The sequence below is a fragment of the Monodon monoceros genome, unplaced genomic scaffold (assembly GCF_005190385.1).
Source record: "Monodon monoceros isolate NGI ecotype Baffin Bay Population unplaced genomic scaffold, NGI_Narwhal_1 Super_Scaffold_18, whole genome shotgun sequence".
Lineage (NCBI taxonomy): Eukaryota > Metazoa > Chordata > Mammalia > Artiodactyla > Monodontidae > Monodon > Monodon monoceros.
This window is the reverse complement of record NW_021703774.1, coordinates 103,135,350-103,157,224: the sequence shown is the minus strand read 5'-3', so window position 1 is coordinate 103,157,224 and position 21,875 is coordinate 103,135,350. Positions and strand designations below refer to the sequence as shown.

The following is a 21,875-nucleotide window of genomic DNA, read 5'->3' as shown; positions in this document are numbered from 1 at the left end:
GTTTATAACTGCTTCACTGGGATTTGTAGTGCACTAAGCAGCAGTATGATGTGATGAGAGCACCACATATGGCTTCTGTTGCAGCCACTAAATTCCGCTATTGTAACATGAAAGCATCCATAGACAATATATAAACAATTGAGTGTGGCCATGTTCCAATAAAACTTTATTTATGTGTACTGAAGTTTGAATTTGATAATATTTTCATGTGTCCCCAAAATTATTCTGATTTTTTTCAAAATTAAAAAACATAAAAGTCATTCTCAGCACACACACCATATAACAGGTGATAGGTCACAGTTTGCCAATCTCAGATTGAACTCATTTTATTACAAAAGACAACGGCAGGATAGAAATTTGGCTCCCATGCAGGCAGTGGAGCTAGACTGCCAGACTACTTAAACTCCAGTTTCTGCACCTCTAAAATGAAGACACCTCACAAGTGTCTCCAAGGATAAACTGAGTGAATATGTAAGTCACTTAGAACAGTGCCTAGCATATAAGTATATTAACTGTTAATACTGCTTACTGAGCAGAATATAATTGCAAATGGATTCCAATTCCTATTAACAACTCTGTATGATTTAAAACTCCCACTGGAGGTCTGAGGCAAGCAGCCTATTTGCATGAATATTACAGATGTCCTCCAAGCAAGACACTTCCACAGTATATCACCACCCATGTTTCTGTTATACTTCCCACAATCCTACTAGCAGTTTCAACCTTGAGTATTTCAAACTTCAAGTAGTACTCCTTTTCTCAGGTGCTGGCGGCAACCCCACCATAAGAAAATTTTTGAACAGACTATCTCTATCCTAAAGTTATGCTACATATCTAGATTAGTGAGAAAGTAGAAATAAAAGTGATATTTTAAGAAGTATTATTTTGACACTAACAATTTCACACTAGAAATTCATAAATCATTCTGTATGAGCAAATGAAAATTAAATCATTTTTGATGACTAAAAGGCCTTGGATGAGACTCAGTACCTTTATAAAGATATACCTTTATTACTCCAAAATAAATCATGCTTATCTACCTTTATTACTCTAAAATAAATCATATTTAAATATACAAAAGTCACAAAAGTTAGATTACATTTATTCATTATTTCATATGCACAAGAGTGCAAATGTTTAAGACTACGGATGCAAGAGACAAAGGACTAAGGGCCTTTTCTTCTGGATCAGCTATCTCAATTTGAGATGTTCCCTCCTACCCCACATTATGAAATATATGCGTTTGTACAGACAATAAAATATGGTGTCTCTGATTTCACTCTTATTTCCTTTTTTCTAATTATTTTTGTTTTACAATAAATATGAATTACCTGTAGAGGGAAAAAGTCAGAATGTATTCATTAAAAGAGAGTTTGGAAAATACACAAAAACAAAATGCCCCAAATAGTGATTTCAGTTAAAACCATAGTAATTGCTCACCTACAACCAGGCCACATTCAGGACAGATCATATCACCAGCTCTGTAGTCCTCCACTAAGATCGCATCTGGATGGTTCGGACATGTGACTCTTGGAAGAGCATCCAAACTAAATGAAAAAAAAATTTTTTTTTAATATCCTCCTAACCAACATGCAACAAAGTACTAATCCTTTGGGGGGGAAAAGAGGAGGATTTTGAACATTTTTCCAATAAATTTATAATACATTTACATTTATAATACATTTAAGCTAAATTCTCAAAGTAAAAATCCTAGGTTAGGTTACTTTAAATCCTAGCTAGTATTAACAGATACGATTGGAATTGTTTTTTGTAAGAACAGTTATTGGTTTGCAGAATGGAAGGCTTTAAAAACTTAAATGGAAAACAAGTGTTTTTTTTCTTTTAACATGTAGGCTACTAAAATGTTTATAAACCTTGATTACCATAGAAATGACTAGCTACCATAATAACGTGCAACATTTACACATAACCATCTGGGTTTGTGACCCTTGCCACTTATTTCTATGGTCAGATAATGAATTTCAAGTCTTTGTTTTCTACATGCTGCATACCTTAGTAATACACTTAGAATAGTACACTGAACCTAAAAGGTATACAAACAAGGGTGGTAGAGGTGGCTAGGACCTGATGATTTCATTTAGACCAGAACTAAGTTTGTGAGCCCTCAAGAAATTGTTTCAAGATCTACTTTTTAATCTATCTGTGATATTAACAATTTGTTTGATTAACTTATTTTGAAAATAAGGCAGTCTGGGGAAGACACATCAGCCTTAAATGACCTAACAGAATCAGTTCTAAAAAGCATCAAAGATATTTAACATAGATTTAGTAATTATTTCTGTGGGTGTGGCCTTACAATCACAAATGTCTGGTATCACTGAAAATAAGCCCTTTTTAAAAGTTCACCTGAAGTTAATACAGAACAAGGTTATGTTATGACCACCACAAATATACACATAAAAGACAACATCAAGCATTCTTAAAGTATGTAAATAGGTATCTGTGGTTTTGGATAAAGTTTCTCAAAGTAGCAAACAGTTCAGAATGTTAACTTTCAACATAGGTGATACCCACAGAAAAAATGATAAAGTAATCCATATTCCCAAAATTTATATATTCAGGTTAACCAGAACACATCTTGGATCTTTTCATTGCGGAAAGAGGGAATGGAGATTTGTTTTATATTCAAGTTTATTCCATAAATTTCTACTAGAAAAATATTTTAATAAATTATGACAAATAAAACATTAAGAAATTAGTATAAATTATTAAAGAAAACTATGTAAAAATAAAGGAAAATGTTAGTAAAGTAACAGTAATTACAAATGCATAAAATGGGCAGCCATGTGGCACACAGTACACCAAGGACTGATATATTTCATACTATTAATAAGTAGACATACTATTGTGTGCGTGTATACGTATATAAAAATGATATGGAAACATCTCAAAGATATCCTAAGTGAAAAGAGTAAGGTGGGGATTTTACAGAAAACTGAAAAAAGTATGAACTACAGTTATATGCAGTAACATGAATAAATCTCAAAATGCTGATAAAAGAAACCAGACACAGAGGAATATATATACATTTATATATAAAGTTTAAATCAGGCAAAACAAACCTATGGTGTTAGAAGTCAGGATCTGGTTACGTTTGGGAAGGGGTAATGATTGAGGGCATAAAGGAGGCTTCCAGGGTGCTAGTGGTATTTGATTTCTAGACCTGGGTGGTAGCTATGTGTATGTGCTCACTTTGTAATTGAACTGTACACTTAAAATGTGTGTGCTAATTTCACAAAAAAGGTAAAAAGCAAGGTAGCACACAGTGTTTGTATTAGACTACTTTTTCGAAGAAGAGAGGTTAGGACTATATGCATATGTTTGTGAAACCACAGAATCACTATGAAAACATCAAGAAACTGGTTATAATGACTGCTTTGGAGAATTAGATGGCTAGGAGCTAGGGAAAGAAGGAACTGCTTTTCACTTTTCTTCTTGCTTTTCTATGATTTGCCTGTGTTACCTATCCAAAATAAAATGAAACTGTGCTCAAGCAGTCAATTTCAATGAAATTACCCACAAGGGTAATACAAAAGAGGAAGCACAGGAGTGGGGTGGTGGGGAAGTAAGGGAGAGAAACAAGAGGGAAGGAATGGAGTAAACCACCACCACTGAGATTAAAATAACTCAGGCTGCCTAAGAAACCACATAATGCCAAACTTCACTTTATAGCTATCATGTATTAGGTGCCTACTATGTGTCTAGTACTATACATATGTTATTAATCTTCATTAGCAATTCTGAAAATTAAGCATTACCTCCATTTTAAAGATTATGCTCAGAAAACGATTTTCCTAAAATCACTGAATAAGTGCTGGAGTTTAGATTTTAAGTCACAACATTTGTGTTCTTCTCTGTGAAAACACCAAGCAGTTTCATAGCCTAGTCACTGTACATCTTCCTCAGGGGGAAAAAAGCTAAGGACAGAAATACTAACATTTACCTTTGTTCTCACTGGTAGAAAAACTCAACAGATGGACAGCAATGATATACATTTAAGAGCCGGACATGCCTAGAAAAAATTTACTTCAAAGAAATATTTCAAAGATTTTTTTTAATGAAGAGAATAAAGGCACACAAAGGAAATGTATTCTTTTGGTAAAGAATCTATCAAGTGAATTTACTATATTTAACTATTACAACATTTCTTACACATACCATTTCCTGTTCTATTATATACAAAAGCTGAGCCCAAATATGACCACGTTTACCTTTCAGATCTACTGCCATGAGAGAATACAAGTCATAGATAAGTGGTTTGGGAAGCTACTTCTCCATTTACCTACAAGGAAGCCTTACCTGGCAGAGCCACACCCAGTTAGAATGACTGAGCATTCAAACACTGAATTAGCAAACAAGTGTTTACTAATTCAGTAACAAGTGAACAAGTGTCCCTGGCTTTAAGAGCTGTGTCCAAGTAGTTTTAGCTAAGGCTGCCTCCTCCCCCAACCTTTTAAAAATACAGTAACATAAAGCAGTAAGCCTTGGTAGTTTACCAGAAAGGGCCTGGATTTCTCCAGCTTACTATTTTGTGATAATGGCTTTCATCGCGAATTCAATTCCAGAGATGATAACAAGCTCAGAAAAATTATGCCAGAGCTACCTTGCCTTCCAGAAGCTACAGAAGTTAATTTGATACTTTTAATACATGAGTTAACTAGAGGCCAAGTGTGACAACAGGAAATAGATATCTGAGACTCTACACTCTGTTCTAACACTAACCTTGGATAAGTCAACATTGGCATGACTCAGTTTACACTTACGCAAAAATCCTAACGTATACCTCATAGTGGTCATGAGAGATATAATTAGGGTCTGCAAACATTTTTCATGTCACAGGATTAAAGGCTGTCTCTAATGGCACTGTATGCACTTCCTGTAGATATGGGTACATCACATTTTTAAAATATAATATTAAAGAGTGACTTCCCAGCATACGTAATTTTCTGCAGGCAAGATCTTCTTCAAGAGTATGCAGACGACATCTGTAAAGAAATCTCTTAGAAGAGAACTTATCAACTCTTCAGAAATGCCCTAGCTTCCACTTCAAAAGGCCTCGGGGATGGCAATCAGTTTCCCTCAGCCTTACCAATGCTAACGTCCCTAACTGTCTGGCTTGTCAGATCAATAGGGGCCTAAAAATTAACCCTTTCCCTTTAGAGAGGAGGATTCACGGACCCTCGGGCTTGTTGAGCCACAGATGGAAAACCAAGCGTAGAAAAAATTAACAAGAAAAAAAGGACGGGTGAAATATCCGTAAAAGACGCGAGGCCAGGGGCTGGGGACACATGACCCTTCACACGGTGGTGCCTGGGTGAGAAAACGGCTTAGGACGCTGGCGGAGAAATGCCGGCGGTTCGGTACCCCCTGCGACACCCCTGTCAGCCCTGCCTCTGGGAGTGCCTTTGTCCGGGGCGACCGTCCGGTCCTAACGCCTCTCCCCGCACCTCCGCGGCGTTTTGCCCGACGCGGAAGTGCCGGCGGTCACCTTGCAAGCCCCCGCACTCGCCGCCCGCCCCTCAGCTGCCCAAGCTCGGCTGGACGTACTTACCGGCTGGTAGACGCCATCTTCACGGCCACTGCAATTCCAGCCACCAAGGACGACAAACGTACCGCAAACAGGAAGAGATTGTGACGGAGAAACGCTGCGAGACTGGCTTTTATAGGCGAGTCGCCCACGCAGTCGTAATAGGGCGCGGCTACGGGTCGGGAGAAAGGCCAAGAAAAGTGAGCTACGCCACGTTCTTTGCGTTTTCTTATTTTCCTATTCAGTTTCGGTCATTCACTGTGGTGCCTGAGCCAATCGAGGAAACTACCTAGGAAAATTCACAAGGGCACCCTGCAAACCAGCTACACCAGAGGTACCCTCAACTTGACTGAGTTAAAACACAAAGATAACCCGGGCATCATGGAGAGGGCAAAGCCTTCATTCCCGATGGCTAACCACCCTTCCCCCCCCCCGGAGTCAGCTACTCGAGTTTGAGCGCAGTTCTTACTTGCCCAGAGGGGTGATTCCACCGAGGTACTTGGAATAAAGAGAAATTCACTTGGGTCAGCCCGAACAGGTGTCAATTCAGGCTCTGTCATCAGCTAGCAAGCTGTGTCTTCTTAGGCACGTCCCTTTGCGCTTTGGTGCAAGGGGTAATAGTATCTGCCTTTCAAACCCTTTTAGAATTGGCAGGAGATGAAACAAAACCATGTAAGAGCACTACACCGTGAGGCAGGGAGATGTGGGCCCTAACCTGACTGCTGTTTCCATGGTCTTTGCAAATTTGGCATAGCTGAAATATAGAGAACTTAGCAAAAATGGTTAGATACTGCAAAAGCTCCCTAGATTTATCGATTAGCCAAACTAATGTCAGAATAGTACTAAAAATAACAGCAACACTATCACTACTTGGCTGAAAACAAACCACCCTTGGCCCTGTGGGAATCGGAGGAAAAAGGGTTTCTTTGGGGATGAGAACTTAGGATATAGTGGCTGCTTTATTCTTTTGGGCATGGGACTTAAATGCCACTGAGCCCCCATTGTTTTCTTGAAAGGTGGGAAAGACTCGCTTCCTTAGAAAGAACAAGAGGCAGAAGTTTAGGAACTGAAATCCAGATGGGGATGGGAGAGCTTTGTTTTTTTTTTTTTTTTGGTCTTCCGTGCTGTAATTTAAAAACTTGACTGTACTTTTGTACTTTTATGGGGGGTTTTCTCCCTCAATGTCTGGTAAAGTTTCAAAATGCCAATTTATTTCAGCTGTGCCAAATGCAACCACGAAAGAGCTTGGGGGTGCTGCACCCCAATCCAGCAGGAAGTTTTCATAGCAGAGCATCTTGGCTTGGGAGAAGAGGGAGAGCAGGAGGAAGGGAACTGGGCACCTCTTGAGAATCAAGATAAGGACCTACCACCTAATGGTTTATGGTAGGCATTCAATAATGTTTGTGGAAGGAAGAAACCATCAGACAAATTGAAACCCCAGAGGATGGAAGCTGGGCAACTGGTTAATTACTCCTGCCCGCCCCCGCCCCAGAATGTCTGTCATAACCTAGTTAAGATTTCTTTTATATTAAAATAGAAGCAGCTTAGGTAGGCCATTCCTCTTTTTGTTGTTAGTACAGCATTGGCAATTTATAAAGCATTTTCATCAACATAATCCCACTTAATCTTTGTATCTGATCCTGAGATTGAAACACACACACAGAGGTGGGGTTGTGTCACCTAGGAATCAATAACCCAGACTATCATTTACCAAAACTTCCAGCTTGTTTATATCATCATTTTTATTTAACTTAACTATATGAATTAAATAAAATTATTTATTTAAATCAATTATTTAAGCAAACTCATCTTTTTTAAACTTTTAAAATAAAATTTTAAGTTTATGTCACTACTGTGAAATCACAACTTGATAGGTTATAATTCTTCCCAAGTATAAAATGCTTTACATACCTAATAAATGATTTTTTAAAGTTTGTGACCCAACTAGATATATATTTTTTAAATTTATTGAGGTATAATTACATACCATAGAATTTACCTGTTTAGAAGTCAGTGATTTTTATTAATTTTACCAAGTTGTGCAACCATCCCCATAACCCAGTTTTAGCACACTTCCATCATCCCAATAAGATCACTCATGCCCATGTACAGTTAATGCCCATTCCACTTCCAGCCCCAAGAATCACTCATCTACTTTCTGTCTCTATAGATTTGCCTTTTCTGGACTTTTCATGTAAATAGAATCATATGATATGTTGTCTTTTACATCTGGCTTCTTCCTCTTGGCGTAATGTTATGGAGGTTCCTTAGATTTACCTGTGGCCTTGCTTGTGGAAACACTGATATATAAATGTCTGTTATAAAAGTGTCTGTATAGTGATATTGCAGAAGATGACAATTTCCTAACTTAAGCAAGGTTTGACAAATACTTGATTGGAAATTATAGAATATTTGAAATATGTCATATGACATATTCTGCTGGACTAGGAAGAATAGAGGATTCACTGAAATGTATGACCAGCTCTGACTGGGACTCTTGGAAATGAGATGAATTGTCTAGAATATTAGACAAACCTCATTTAACTGGTGGCTGAGGAGCCATATGTATTACTTCTAGAAATGTGAGGGGTTTGTATTTTAATTTTTCAAGTGGTTTTTTATGTATGAAGATTTTCAAACACTAAAAATTAGAGACAATAATATTATGATCCTCATATAACTATCATCCCGATTAAACAATTATCATGATTTTGCCAAATTTTTTTGTGTATACTTTTCTTTCCTTTTTTCTCCCTTTACTAAAGTATTTTAAAAATAAATCCCATATATCACTTTGACCCATACATACTTTAGTCTACATTTCTAAAAAACATGGACTTTTAAACCTTTTTTATAAAGCATTATAATACTTCCTAAATTACCAAAGATATTTTTACTCACTAAGTTTTCAGTTGGTGATTGTCCTGGGCCTGCTTCTTGCTGGTTTGGCTTCACTGGGCAGAAAGGTAAAACCCTGCTGAAGGTGGCAGAGAGCCAGAGAGGGAAAGGGAGGGCCCCGCATGGAGCTGCAAGAACTAGGTGAGTTCTTGAAAGTAGGCCTGAGGTCCTTTTGCATGAGGCCCTTTGTCAGGCACCTCACATTCATTATCTTATCTGGTTCTTCGTTATCTTGTCAGGCAAGTATTATTATTCTCCTTTTAAAGTCTTAGAGAGGTTGAATAGATAAATTGCCCAGTGTTACACATAAGTTAGTGGTGGTGATAGAATTCAAAGCCAGGAATGACTGACTCTAAAACTGTCCCACTTCTATGCATGCCTACTATGTAACTGTTATTGCAAGACTATATTTTTAAGCCCAAATTTCTGTGCCCTGGGAAATACAGATTATATTTGTAGAAGCATTCATTATTCTTTTAGTCTTTAATAAAGGCATAAAGCTTTATTTGAATACAGGTAGAAGTAGTAATAAACAATAATCATGATATTAATAGTATCAGTAAACACTCATATAGTGCTTACTATATACCAGGTACTATTTTAAGGCTTTGCATATATTAACTCATTTAATCTTCCCAACAACTCTATGAGTTGGATACTATTATTGTCCCCACTTTATGGATGGAGAAATTGAGGCACAGAATGCTTAAGTAACTAGCCTGAAATCACACAGCTAGTAAATGGTAGAACTGGGATTTAGACCCTGGCAATTTGGCTCCAGAGTCCAGGCAGTATGCCTCCTATTAGAAACTCAACATACAGAAACTCACCTTATAGACCTTAAGATCAGGAAATGGATTCAACAAGCAGTGCACCTGCAGCTATCATGTGGGCTGATTTTGTGGGGCAGCTGTACTCTAAAATATTCTGGCCAGCTGTCTGCCTAAGGACACTTGTGTTTGTCAGTTCATGTGCTACCTAAACTGAAATGTGCCTGGCTCATATCCCATTGCTAAATGTACTTGCATATGTGATCCTGAATTGAACTTTTCAACTTGTTTGTTGATTTATTTGAAATCTTTGATTCTCCAGTACTGGCAGCTTGTTGTCCATTTGAGAATAAATCTACCTGTTCACTGAGAAAAGGAAGTAGAAAGTAGAATATAGGCTTAAAACATTAATAATCTACAAATAGAAAACTAGAAATTAACTCACTTTTTAATTCAATGTTCAGTGGGCAATAGTTTTCTTTTAAACTTCTAAATTACTGTGCTAAAAACAAAACAAAACAAAATAACTCTAAAGGGTTCACGCTAGTAGCTTGTGACTTTTAAAATCAGTATTTTTTCCATAAAGATATCGTTTGCCATTAAGTATGACTTCAAAAGTTATGCTATGCTATTTAGTGTTGTTTTATTAAATGTTTTGAAGCTAATATTTTTCCCAAAATAACAACGTTCTCATTTTATAATAAAAAACATGGGGAGATTGAATGATACATGAGAGTATAATTTCCTAAAAATGTTTTTTAAGTATATTTATTTTAGTGTAAATGAAATTTGTCTTTAAAGTCCTATTAATGGTTTTCAAGTAATGAACTGTTGGGGGAAAATGAGAACATGAAACATTCATGTGACCCGTTACTTGACACTTTCTTAAAGAGAGAATTTTAACATTACTGTTCCCATGAAAATCACATGCTAAAAATCTTATTGTGTAAAATAACTACCTATTTTCAAGAAATCTCATATTATTTGTGTATTAAATTAAAACTCCATATTAATTATAAAGTATGACCATGTGATGAGAATGTAAAATTGTTCTCATTACTGTCTCTCATGATGGCCACATATTGCTCACAGTATTATAAATTGATACAACCCTTTTAGAAAGCAATTCAGCAATACTCCAGAATGATTTAGATGTGAAAACCTCTTGAGCCAGTAATCCCACTTCTGAGAACTGGAGTAAGGAAATAACCTAAAATATGGGATACTATATTCATGAAGATGTCCGTTGCAATGTTTTTTACAATAACATTGGAAGCAAGATAAATGCTAAAAATAGGAAAATTGTAATTTTGGTTATAACGTTATGAAACAGAGGCAACATTTACCTTTGAAATAGGAAAATGATATACAGACAGTCCCTAAGGTCTTAGTGCAATTTAGGTGGTAAAAACCAATTCATGTACCAAGACCCTTTTCTAAGCAATGCTTTACCATGGTTGATTCTACTACTACAGGTGCTTGAAAATAAATGGTGGTGAGCTCACTGAGGGCTGAAGCATCCAAATTTTTCCTTTGGACCTCTGTGACTAATCTTTTGCATAGAGAAGACATCCAATAACTGTGGTTTGTGTGAGTTATTGATTGATTGAATGAAATAATGTATTTTAAAATATCATTATTCTGACTGTTCTTCAGAGTAATTAAACCAAATTAGTGAGGTTTATGAAGAGGGTTTTTCCATTAAGGCTAGCTTTTCCTTTCTTTTTACCCTAGTGTTTTCTCTCCTCTACAAAATTGTCCATTATACCTGCTCATTCTCACTATTTTCTGACCTTTCCTACCTAGGATTTTGCTCTTTCACATTAACGAGATGAAAGGACCCGCCCTACACTTGTGAAATAAAGCATTTGCCAGCCACTGTTCTGCCACTGATCTTAGCCAAAATGGGTAATCTCTACTCAGTGTCTCATGTTCAGACATCACAAGAGTCCACGTTATCACCACTAGTATTATTTTCTGAGTATTAACAACATGCCCACTCTTGAGTGTTTTAAATGGCAGTAAGATAAGCAGTTCCCATATATAGCTTAATAGAGGTGGTATTCAGTACACCATCAGTTACTTAGAATACTTTTATTGGGATGGGGTTTTTCAAGTTAAAAAAAAAATGAAAGTTAACTTGAATGTAGTTTTTCTATTAAAACCACAAAACCCACAATGGTTTAGCAATCTTCCACTGTTTAATGACTTTATGGCATTTGCAACCAAATGCAGTATAAAAGCTGCATAGGAAGCCCGTGCCACTCTTTGCATTCATCTGTTCCCACCCAATGTTTGGACCTTTCAAGCTAATTTTGTAGCATTCTCATCAAAATGCACACTCCTAATATGTCTTTGGACTATCATCTTTACTTTTTCAGTTAGGTTAAACTCTGGCTGTAGTCTGACATGATTGTCTGTTTTGCAAATGAGGGCTTGGTATATCTTTCTGCTTTCTTTTCTGGTATGTGGAAGTTAATGTTAAAAAAAATCCCCACAAACCTAAGGTCAGTAGTTTGATTTTACAGTAGAGATCCTAAGAATTTCCCACTAAATTAAATGGTCGCAACTTTCTACATTTAAAATAACTAAACTTGCTTGAGTCTTTCAAATTTTCAAAAAATTGTTCCAGAGTAAAATGATATGAGCTACACTTTAAGTTAATGAGAATTTAGTTATGGCTTGCTTTCAAACAACTACATACTCTGTGATAGATCATTCCTTTTATTTGAGTACTTTTATTTGGAACTCAAAAGTATTTGTACGTATTAATATGGAAATACACTTCCATTTAATTGATTATGAAATAAAGAGAAAGACTATGTGACTTCTTAAGATAATTTGTTGAGTGCTGTAGACAGCTACTCCCATTTCCTGAACAAAAGGCTATGCATGGGGGTGTCACACCACACTGGCAGTCGTTCAGTTCCTCTGACTTCCCAAGCTCCTTCAACCTCAGCATTTTAGCCAAAAGATGGCACTGTTTACAGCTCAGGTTGACACTGCCATGTTGCAATTGTATAAGCAAGAGGCCTGCCAGTCTTGAAGTTATGTACTTTTTCAAACAAATTTTTTATTTGAAGAAATGAAAATTATTTAAAATTCTGAGCATAAGATTGTATTAATATTTTGATGTGGTCTAACACCTAATTTGCATAATTCAAATTCATGTAAGATACATCCATATCGTGCCCAGGGATAATCATCTATTAATGTATTTTTGTTTTATTTGCACAAGCAGATCACGTTCAATAGTCTATTCATTTTTTTTCAAGTAACAGAGATGAACTGCATTCTTTGACTAGATACCATAATTTATTGAACTATTACGCCAATAATGGAGGAATTGATTGTTTCCAGTTTTGTGATATTATAAACAATGCTGTCATGAACATTCTTGTTCACATTTGTGGGTGAAGGTTTGCATGTTCAAAGTGTAAATACTTAACAACAGAATCGGGGCATCAAAAGACATGCTCATACATTTTGATAGATATTGTGAAATGGCCCTCCAGAGATGTTGCACCAATTCAAGTGTCCATTTCCCCAGGTTTGGAAGTCAGGGGCTGAGATAGCATTATCAGCATCATTTCAGACTGAGAACCAGGCCCTCATTAGAAATATTTATTTGCCAGGCAAAAAGGAGATAGATGTAATTCCAAGCATGTGTGTGTGTGTGTGTGTGTGTGTGTGTGTGTACATGTGTGTACGTATGCATGTGAACATATGCACTCCCTGGCTTAAAAATGCTTGCATACCACTACTCTATTAAATCTAATTGTCTTGGAGCCAGGAGCCAAGTGCAACTTTGAGTGCTGTATCCTGGGATTGGGTTTCCAGAGGTCAGATAGAGTCCCACATTATTGATTAGCTGAAGCTTTCAGCACAGGTGATTCAGAAGCCTGGCTAACCATATCTGCAGTTTTAGGAACAATATTTGGCACTTCAGGAAACTATTAATAAGTGAAAGACATGGGCCAAACAGAGACCCAAGGTTAAAAACAAAACAACATCAAAAAACCAGTGGTGTTCTGAGGGCCAAATTCCATTTGCAGAAATTCATTTATTCAGTGCTACTTTATGCCAGACTCTGCTTTAGGTGTTGTGGATACAGCCATGAACAAAACAATAAAAATCCTTGGTCCCATGGTACGTATGTTAGGAGAGGATAAAAATGATAAATAGAATGAAAGAAACATTTTAAGTTCAACGGTAGTAAGTGCTAAGGAGAAAAATAAGGCAGGGAAAGGGGATGAGGAGAGCCAGGATTTACAATTTTAAATGGGAGGTCAGATAAGTTCACCTGAGATGACATTTGAATAAAGATTGGAGGTAGCCAGGTGGACACTGGGTGGAAAGTATCTAGGCAGAGGGAACCTCAGGTACAGCGGACCTAATCTGTAACAGCCCTGGTGATCAGCAAGCAGTGCATGGAGGGAAGGGCGGAGTAGTAGATGAGGTTAGGGAAGAGCAGGGTCAGGTCATGCAGGGCTCCAAGGTCAGAGAGACAATTTTGGCTTTTACTCTGAGTGAGACTGAGTGGCATTGAAGGGCTTTCACCAGCGAAGTGTCATGCACAGATTTTCCTTCAAAAGTGGTCAGTTCCCAGGGTAGAGCAGGCAGACTAGTGTTTACCAGGGCATTCCAGAGAGAGAAAAATCTTTAGAAAACTGAATGGTTTTCATGAGTTTTGTACCCTTTTGTACATATATTGGTCAGCAGAATGCTTCAAGAATAATTATAGGGACTTCCCTGATGGTCCAGTGGTAAAGAATCTGCCTTACAATGCTGGGGATGCGGCTTCGATCCCTGGTCAGGGAACTAAGATCCCACATGCTGTGGGGTAACTAAGCCTCCGTGCCCCAACTGCTGAGCTCGTGTACCTCAACTAGAGAGCCCGCGTGCCGCAAACTATAGAGCCCACGCATCCTGGAGCCCATGCACCACAACTAGAGAAGAGAAAACCCGCATGCCACGACTAGAGAGAAGCCTGTGTGCTGCAACGAAAGGTCCCACATGCCTCAAGGAAGGTCCCGCATGCCGCAACTAAGACCCGATGCAGCCAAAAAATAAATAAATTATTTAAAAATAAATTTAAAAAAATTAAACATAATAATTATAAAAGTGGTGTTATAATAAGTCATCTGGGGGAATTCCCTGGCAGTCCAGTAGTTAGGACTTGGCACTTTCACTGCTGAGGGTGCGGGTTCAATCCCTGGTCAGGGAACTAAGATCCCGCAAGCCATGCAGTGTGGAAAAAAAAAAAAAAAAAAAAGTCGTCTCAGTAATTTACACAGAAAATGAGGTTATGGTATTAGAAGCTATAGCTCTAAGGTTTCAACTAAAATATGATGTTTATACTTTCAATGGATAATTAACGAGAGGGGTAAAGATTTTAAAAAGTAATAGTTCAGGATAACCACTCTCATTGACAAAAGGGCAAAATTATTATTCATCTTTTTTACTATGAGATTTTGCTACAAATGACAAGTTTTACATAATATAAGAAAAAAGATGCTGTATTAAATGTCAAAGAAAGTAGCAGCTGTATAATATGATGAAGTTAATATTGATTAGAAAATCTAATTATTTCTACAATTTATTTTGATCTATCCCAATACAGCTGTTTGTCAGCAGGTGAAGTTACTATTTAATTGGCATGACTGAGTAATTAGATGTATTCTCAGAGCAGCAATAAAATGAAATTCTCATGTCTCATGAATGTGGTTGAGGTTTTTGTTTCATTTTGTTTTATCCTTGGGTTTAACCAACTGAGACCAAGAAGACTTCTTGTTTTATCTGGAGATAATTTTTGATTTAAAATATTTGGTAACTGTGTAGTTATATAATTGTTTTTATCATAAGAATGATGGGAAAAATGTATGAGTTTGCAAATATTTGTGATGATTTACCTTTCTCTCATACTAAATCCTTCAGGACCTCACCATCTCCTTCCTGGGCTCCTGCAGGAGCCTTCTGATTGGTCTCTCTCACTACCTCCAGGCCTTTTCATCAGGTCAGTTTATCTTCTAGAAGAAAAATTTGATCTGCGTACCATATATTCTATATCAGGTAGTAATTCATTCATCTGTAAATAATAAAAAAACTCTATTCTGGTGGCTTAAAAAATAGGCGTTTATTTGTCTCATGCATTACAAATTCTGGGGTTACAGTAGCTCCAAATTGCTTCCAGGGTCTGTCTATCTTTCTGCTCTGCCATCCTTATTATGTACGCTTTCACTCTGATGCCAGTTGCTGCCTGAATGCAAGATGGCTGCTGCACCTCCAGCCCTTACTTCTATAATACATTCCAGGTAGGAAGAAAGTAGAAGGATGAAGAGGACAAAAAGATGAAGAAGTCTCAGGATAACTTTGCCTCATCTTTTTCCATGAAGGGAAGCTCTTCTCAGGCACTTTTGACTAGTTGCAAGGGAAGCTGAGAAATTGGATATTTTGGCTTTTAGCCTCCATAGTAGAAGTAGTCAAAGGAGAAGGTGGATTATTATTGGCTTTTGGATAGGCAAACCTATCTTCCAAAAAAAAATCTTTTAAAATTCATTTTTGTATGAAGTCCATATCTCATTATTATAATATAGTATAATGTCATAAAATGAGTTCTTACATAACTTTGGGAATTTGTAGACAACTTATCATCATTTTTGCTAATCTACTTGTATTAGAATTCTTCAGAGAAACAGAACCAATAAGGGGTGTGTGTGTGTATGTATATATATAGAGAGAGAAAGAGATTCATTTTAAGAAACTGACTTACATGATTATGGAGGCTGGCAAGTCCAAAATCTGCAGGGTGGGCCTGCAGGCTGTAGACCCAGGAAGAGACCATACTGCAGTTCAAGTCTGAAGGCCCTCTGCTAGAAGGATTTCCTCTTGCCCCAGGGGCGGGGGGTGGTAAGGCTGGGGAGGGGAGGTGGGGGAGCTGTGTCAGTCTTTTGTTCTGTTAAGGCCTTCAACTGATTGGATGAGGCCCACCCACATTATGGAGAGCAATTTGCTTTACTCAAAGTCTACTGATTTAAATGTTAATCTCTTCCAAAAACACCCTTACAGAAACATCCAGAATAATGTTTGACCACATATCTGGGCACCATGGTGCAGCTAAGTTGACACATAAAATTAAGCACCACCAATATACCACCTACATTAACCATGCCTGAATGTCAGGAAATAACATCTGCTAAAAGGTAGAGAGCATAGGGCTCATTTAGAAATTGAAATGAGTTCAGTAAGACTAGACATTTGAGTAGGAAAAGATGGGAAAGATGGACTGGAGGAGTAAGAGGGAGACCATATCATACAGGGCACTGTAAGCCCTGATGAGGAGAGTCTGAGTGACTGAGGAGAAATGACCTTCAGGGGTGATTCCCTTACCTGACTAAGTAATGAACTCATTCTTTCCTCAATCAAGAAGGGTTTGTGGCCGGGAGATCAGCTCGGTGCTTTGTGACCACCTAGAGGGGTGGGATAGGGAGGGTGGGAGGGAGGGAGACGCAAGAGGGAAGAGATATGGGGATATATATATATAACTGATTCACTTTGTTATAAAGCAGAAACTAACACACCATTGTAAAGCAATTATACTCCAATAACGATGTTAATAAAAAAAGGTTTGCGGGACTTCCCTGGTGGCGCAGTGGTTAAGAATCTGCCTGCCAATGCAGGGGACACGGGTTCAAGCCCTGCTCCGGGAAGGTCCCACATGATGCAGAGCAACTAAGCCCGTGCTCCACAACTACTGAAGCCCGCGTGCCTAGAGCCCGTGCTCCACAACAAGAGAAGCCACCACAATGAGAAGCCCTCGCACTACAACAAAGAGTAGCCCCTGCTCTCCACAACTAGAGAAAGCCTGCGCGCAGCAACAAAGACCCAACGCAGCCATCCATAAATAAATAAACAAATAAATAAATGGTTTGCATCAGAGAATGATCGTCTAAAAACCCCAAACACCAAAATAACCCAAAACAAAACAACAGCAACAAAACTCATTTATGTTAAGAGCAATGGAGAGTAAAAGATTTTAAGTCACTTAAGACATTTTCTCATCCATTTCCTCCCTTCGTCATTCTGTCCCTTCTTTCAACCAATGTAGTCCATGTGAAGTTGACCTTGGATTGACCTAAGTTAGTTAGCATGTCCAATCCCCTTGGCCTCAGCGGATAGCTCAGGAATGAGCCAATATGACACAATATATCATTTGCTGGAGCTTTGGAGAAAGTGTCCTCTTTTGCTGGATTTGCTGGATTTGTCACCATATGATGCTCAGAAACTGCTGTAGCCGTGTTTCTATCCAGGAGGTACAACGTGGAGATAAAGCTGACACAGAGAAGACAGAACTACGAAATGGAGCTTGGTGATATATTACAATATGAGTCTTGGATCAAGCTGTAACTGAAACTAGACTACTCCTAAAATGTTGAGGCAGACAATTCCTTTTTATTTGATTTAAACCTGTACAGGCTAGGCTTTCTGTCACTTGCAACAGGAATAATCTTAACTAATATATGTAACATGATCACATTTGCATTTTATAAAGCTTGTTTGGGCCACAGGGATAAGTTACAAGGAGCAAGACAGGGAGAACTGTTAAGAGTTGACTAGTAATTTAGTTGAGAAATGACATTGGTTGGTGCCAGAGTGGGGGCAATTGGAGCAGAGAGAAGTGATGGATTGAAGAGAGGCAGGGTACTATATAGAGGATTTGGATGTGGGGAGAAAAGTTAAAAATGACTTGTAGGTTTTCTGACTTGAGCAACTGGATTGGTGAAACCATTCACTGAGATAAGGAACCCAGATTGAATAGGGCTTGCCTATAAAATGTCTATGTGAGATGACGAATGGGATACTGGATGTGAAATTCAACAGATAGAACTAGGCTGTTACAGATTTAGGAGTCACTAGCATATACAGAGTAAATGAAGTTATTTAGTGAGAAAGACAAAATACCAATATCTAAGAAACAGGCAAAGGAGATGAAGGAAGGTGATGAACACGCAGCACCACAGGATCTAAAAAAGAAAAAAATTAGGGTTTAGGAAGGCCCAAGCGGCCTGCAGTGGTAAATACTGCAGGTATTTTACTAGAGGTAAAGCCAGATGGAACTGAGACGTTTCCTTTAAACCTAAGAACATGGAGGTCATTAGAGAACTTAGAACAATAATGGGTATGGAATCCAGACTATAGCGGGTTGAGGGTAAGTGAGGAGTGTGTGTTTGTGTGTGAGAAAGTGAAATCATCAAATGAGGAAAACTTTTTCAAGTTATTCCATTTCGCAGTAAATTTCTCAAAAATCTAGAGCTAGGTCATCAGTCCCCTTTAGTTGCTAATACTGACATATTTGGCGCTCGTACCCAGTCTCATGTCTTTTTGGTTGTTCCTAGTTTGGAGGAATTATAAACCATGCTGCAATAAACATTATTTTACATATCAAAAAAAAAAAAAAAGGTACGGATAGGTTAGCACGAAACCATTATCCTTACTCCAGTCCTTGAGGTCCTATGTTACTTCTCTGGCCTAATACCTGCTACTCCATCCCTTGGTTATTCCATCCAGCCACAGCAGACCTTTGGTATTCATCAAATATAAGACACCCTCCTGTTATAGAGCCTTTGCACTGGCTATTCCTTGTGCCTGGGATGTTCCTCCCTAAGATCTTCACAAGGCTCTCTCCCTCTCTTCTTCTAAGTCTGCTTCTATGTCCCCTCCATGAGACCCACCTGACCACACTGTTTAAAATTCCAATTTGCTTCCCTAAAACTCTCATTCCAACCTCTACCCTGCCTTACTTCTTTTCTTCATACAATTGCCATGTATAAGTTTTACAATATATTTCATTATGTTTATGATTTAGTTATTGTCTCTCCCCTATCTAGGAGAGTCCTAGAAGGCAGGGATCTTTGGTTCATTTGTTCACTGATATATCCTAAGTGCCTGAATATCTTAGGACAGTGCCTGGCACATATTAGGAGTTCAATGAATATTTGTTAAAGGAAAAAATGAAGGATGGAGGGAGGCCAGGAGGGAGAGAGAAAAAAATGGAAGGAAGGAATTTTGCCCTGAAGAGGAAGAGATAATAGGGTTGTAGATAGAATCAGGGAAAGGATTTTCTAAGATGGGAGAGATTTGAAAGTATCTGACTGTTGAGAAAGGGATCCAGTAGAGGCTGAAGATATAAGAGAATAGGCTAAACCAAGTCCCTGAGAATGTGAGAAGACATGGGATCCAGAGTACAGGTGGTGGGATTAGCACTGGACAAGTCCAAGGCTGCAAAGAGTGGATTTAAACCCTGGTGAAAATTTTATCAAGTCCCCCACACGAGTGGACAGGCACAATTTTCACATGGAATTTGTTTTGCTATGCAATAGTTGGCTCTTGAGGTCCTGGCCTCCTTCTGGATCTGCTTAACCACCAATCCTCCCCGCTGTCCCCAGGCCCTGGGGGCAATAAAGAAAGGATGGATGCTGATGTAGATGTCATAGACTCACTTATTGGTAGAATCCCAGCTGGGAGTGCTGGTCTGGTGGTTCCTACTTTTTCATTTTTTAAAATTTTGCTTTTCACAGAAGCAAGAGATTAGGTCATTTAATAGTACTGGCAGTGGTGGGCTTTGAGGTGTTAGGAGGATGGAGAAGGCTGGATATTTTTACTATGGAGAATGGAAGAATATTAGGAATTGCTGTTGTGGTAAAATGTAGAGAAAGCTCACTAGGGGAACACAGAAGAATTAAGTCAAGTTAAGGTCAGTGACGTGCATTCATGGTTGTTAGAACCTGCCCAATTATGCATTTTGCTACAGCAGCGCTCAGCAGCCCAGCTGCAAGCATGGAGCTTCAACCCCAGGGATGAGTTGTTTATTTATTTATTTATTTATTTATTTATTTATTTATTTTGACCAGGTAGGTGAGCTAGAACAATGAGCAAGTTATTCAAGGCAGCAAAAGTATCTTGGCTGAAGTTATGGATGATGAAATCTAACCTGGATATGGAAGGAAGTGAAGATACAAAGAGACTGATAGAAAGTTCTACAGACTACACCAATGATTTTCAAACTCTAGTGGGAATAAGAATCACCTGGAAAGGGCCAGATTCTGAAATTATTATTCAGTAAGTCTGGGGTGAAGACCAAAATCTATTTTCAACAAAGATCCTAGTTGATTCTGATGTAAGAGGGCCATGGACCAATTTTTGAGAAATAGTGGATAGAGAATAGATTTGAAATGATAGTTTAAAGTAATATTTTGAGAGGAGCTGAGTGAGAGAGAGAAAGAGAGAGAGACAGAGAGAGAGAGAGATGGAAAGAGAGGGAAATATTGGCCAAGGGGAAACTTAGTGTAAGAATAGCTGGTTACAGTGTGAAATGACTAACTTATTATCTCAAAGATGGAACAGCCTGAAATGATGAAAGGTTTAGGGTATGCCCAAGGGAGTGGGTGGCTGAAGTGGAGAGTGGAGTAGAGGTGAATATCACCAGAGGTGAGGAGGTCAAAATACCAAAAGCCTAGGTAATCCAAGGGGACCTTGAAGCCATCCCAGATGATGGCAGTACTTGCAACAGAGAGGCAAAACTACGAGCAAAGTTCAAAGCCGTTAGTAAGTGAAGGGGAGAGAACTACAGGTGGGTAGAGACAAAGCAAAGATACAGAGTTGAGGGGGATGTAACTGGTTAAGGGTTTTCACGCAATGGCAGAGAAGTGAAACTGGCCAAGAGTAGCTGAGTGCTTATTGTTTGCCAGGCTTTACATACATCAGTCCATTTCATCCTCACAAACAACTCACAAACTTCATATAAAGTAGGTGCTATTTTTATTCCCCTTTTATGAGGAAACTGAAGCGCAGAGAGGTTAAGCATCAACCAGCATCTCACAGTTCTTACCACTGCACTATACTGATTCATAAAATGGTCTAAAAGGTGTTTTAATACATTTCAGCTGAAAAAAAAATCAGATCTCCTGAATATTGTCAGGAGTGGGATTAACAATGGAAATAGTCCTTTAAATTTCATTTGTACTGAAATTTTTTTTTCAAGACCCAGCAAGTAGCAGTACTAAATAATTCCATACTAGGTCATTTAATAGAAACAATGCAGTTTGCATGTATCAAAACTTCAGTCTACTCCATGCCTTGATGATTTCTTCAGCAGCATCCAGTGTACTGTCTTTCTGTAAATTAATGAAATAATCATCATTACATATCAAAATAAATTCAAGATGAAATAAAGATTTAAGTACAAAAAATATACCAAAATCAGTCCATCCGTAACAGTCATGTAGTGATTTGGGAACCTAGTGCTTCTCAACCCCTGATAACTTGAGCTGGGCCCAGATGGGCTCCAGCCAGTCCTTGGCCTCTGCAGCTAAGACAGAGCCCAAGAGCATTCATGGGGTGGGGGTAGGGGCGGGGGACACCTTGAGTTGTGTCACTGGAAGCTCTGCCCCATACTAAGCCACTTAATCTCAGCAGGAACACAGAGCAGGAACACACAGCAACATCCCTTGCCTTGGTGGCCAAATACACAAGTCCCGAGCTCTTTAAGGAGCCCAGTAGCAAATCAAACAAACCAATTATTTATAATTCTATATCCCATTGCTGTCAGGCTAGAAAAGTGAATGAACCTCACAAGAATTCAATGTTAGGGGAGCTAGAGA

The 21,875-nt window shown here is 38.3% G+C and overlaps 2 protein-coding genes across 6 annotated transcripts in view; both read right to left on the bottom strand.

Annotated features, from left to right (window-relative positions):
* The window catches only part of GTF2B (general transcription factor IIB), a 28,424-nt gene extending 21,488 nt beyond the window's left edge, over window positions 1-6,936 (bottom strand). Inside the window, exons 1-2 of the mRNA XM_029228517.1 lie at window positions 5,573-6,936; window positions 1,441-1,547 (exon numbers count right to left, since the gene is read on the bottom strand). Of these exons, the coding sequence (XP_029084350.1) occupies window positions 1,441-1,547; window positions 5,573-5,589 (124 nt within the window). The 5' untranslated portion in view covers window positions 5,590-6,936. The remainder of the gene's footprint in view (window positions 1-1,440; window positions 1,548-5,572) is intronic.
* Window positions 5,623-21,875, bottom strand: part of KYAT3 (kynurenine aminotransferase 3) — a 69,329-nt gene continuing 53,076 nt past the window's right edge. For 2 of the 5 annotated variants that reach the window (XR_003794426.1, XR_003794424.1), the window contains exons 14-17: window positions 21,291-21,389; window positions 16,606-16,685; window positions 15,989-16,131; window positions 14,896-15,304 (exon numbers count right to left, since the gene is read on the bottom strand). Coding sequence is in view for 2 of the 5 variants with exons in the window: in XM_029228516.1 (XP_029084349.1) it covers window positions 21,327-21,389 (63 nt within the window). In the remaining 3 variants the exon portion in view is untranslated. Of the gene's footprint in view, window positions 5,721-14,895; window positions 15,305-15,988; window positions 16,132-16,605; window positions 16,686-17,058; window positions 21,390-21,875 lie in introns of those variants that run through there. The other 3 variants (XM_029228516.1, XM_029228515.1, XR_003794425.1) reach the window with 2 other exon arrangements.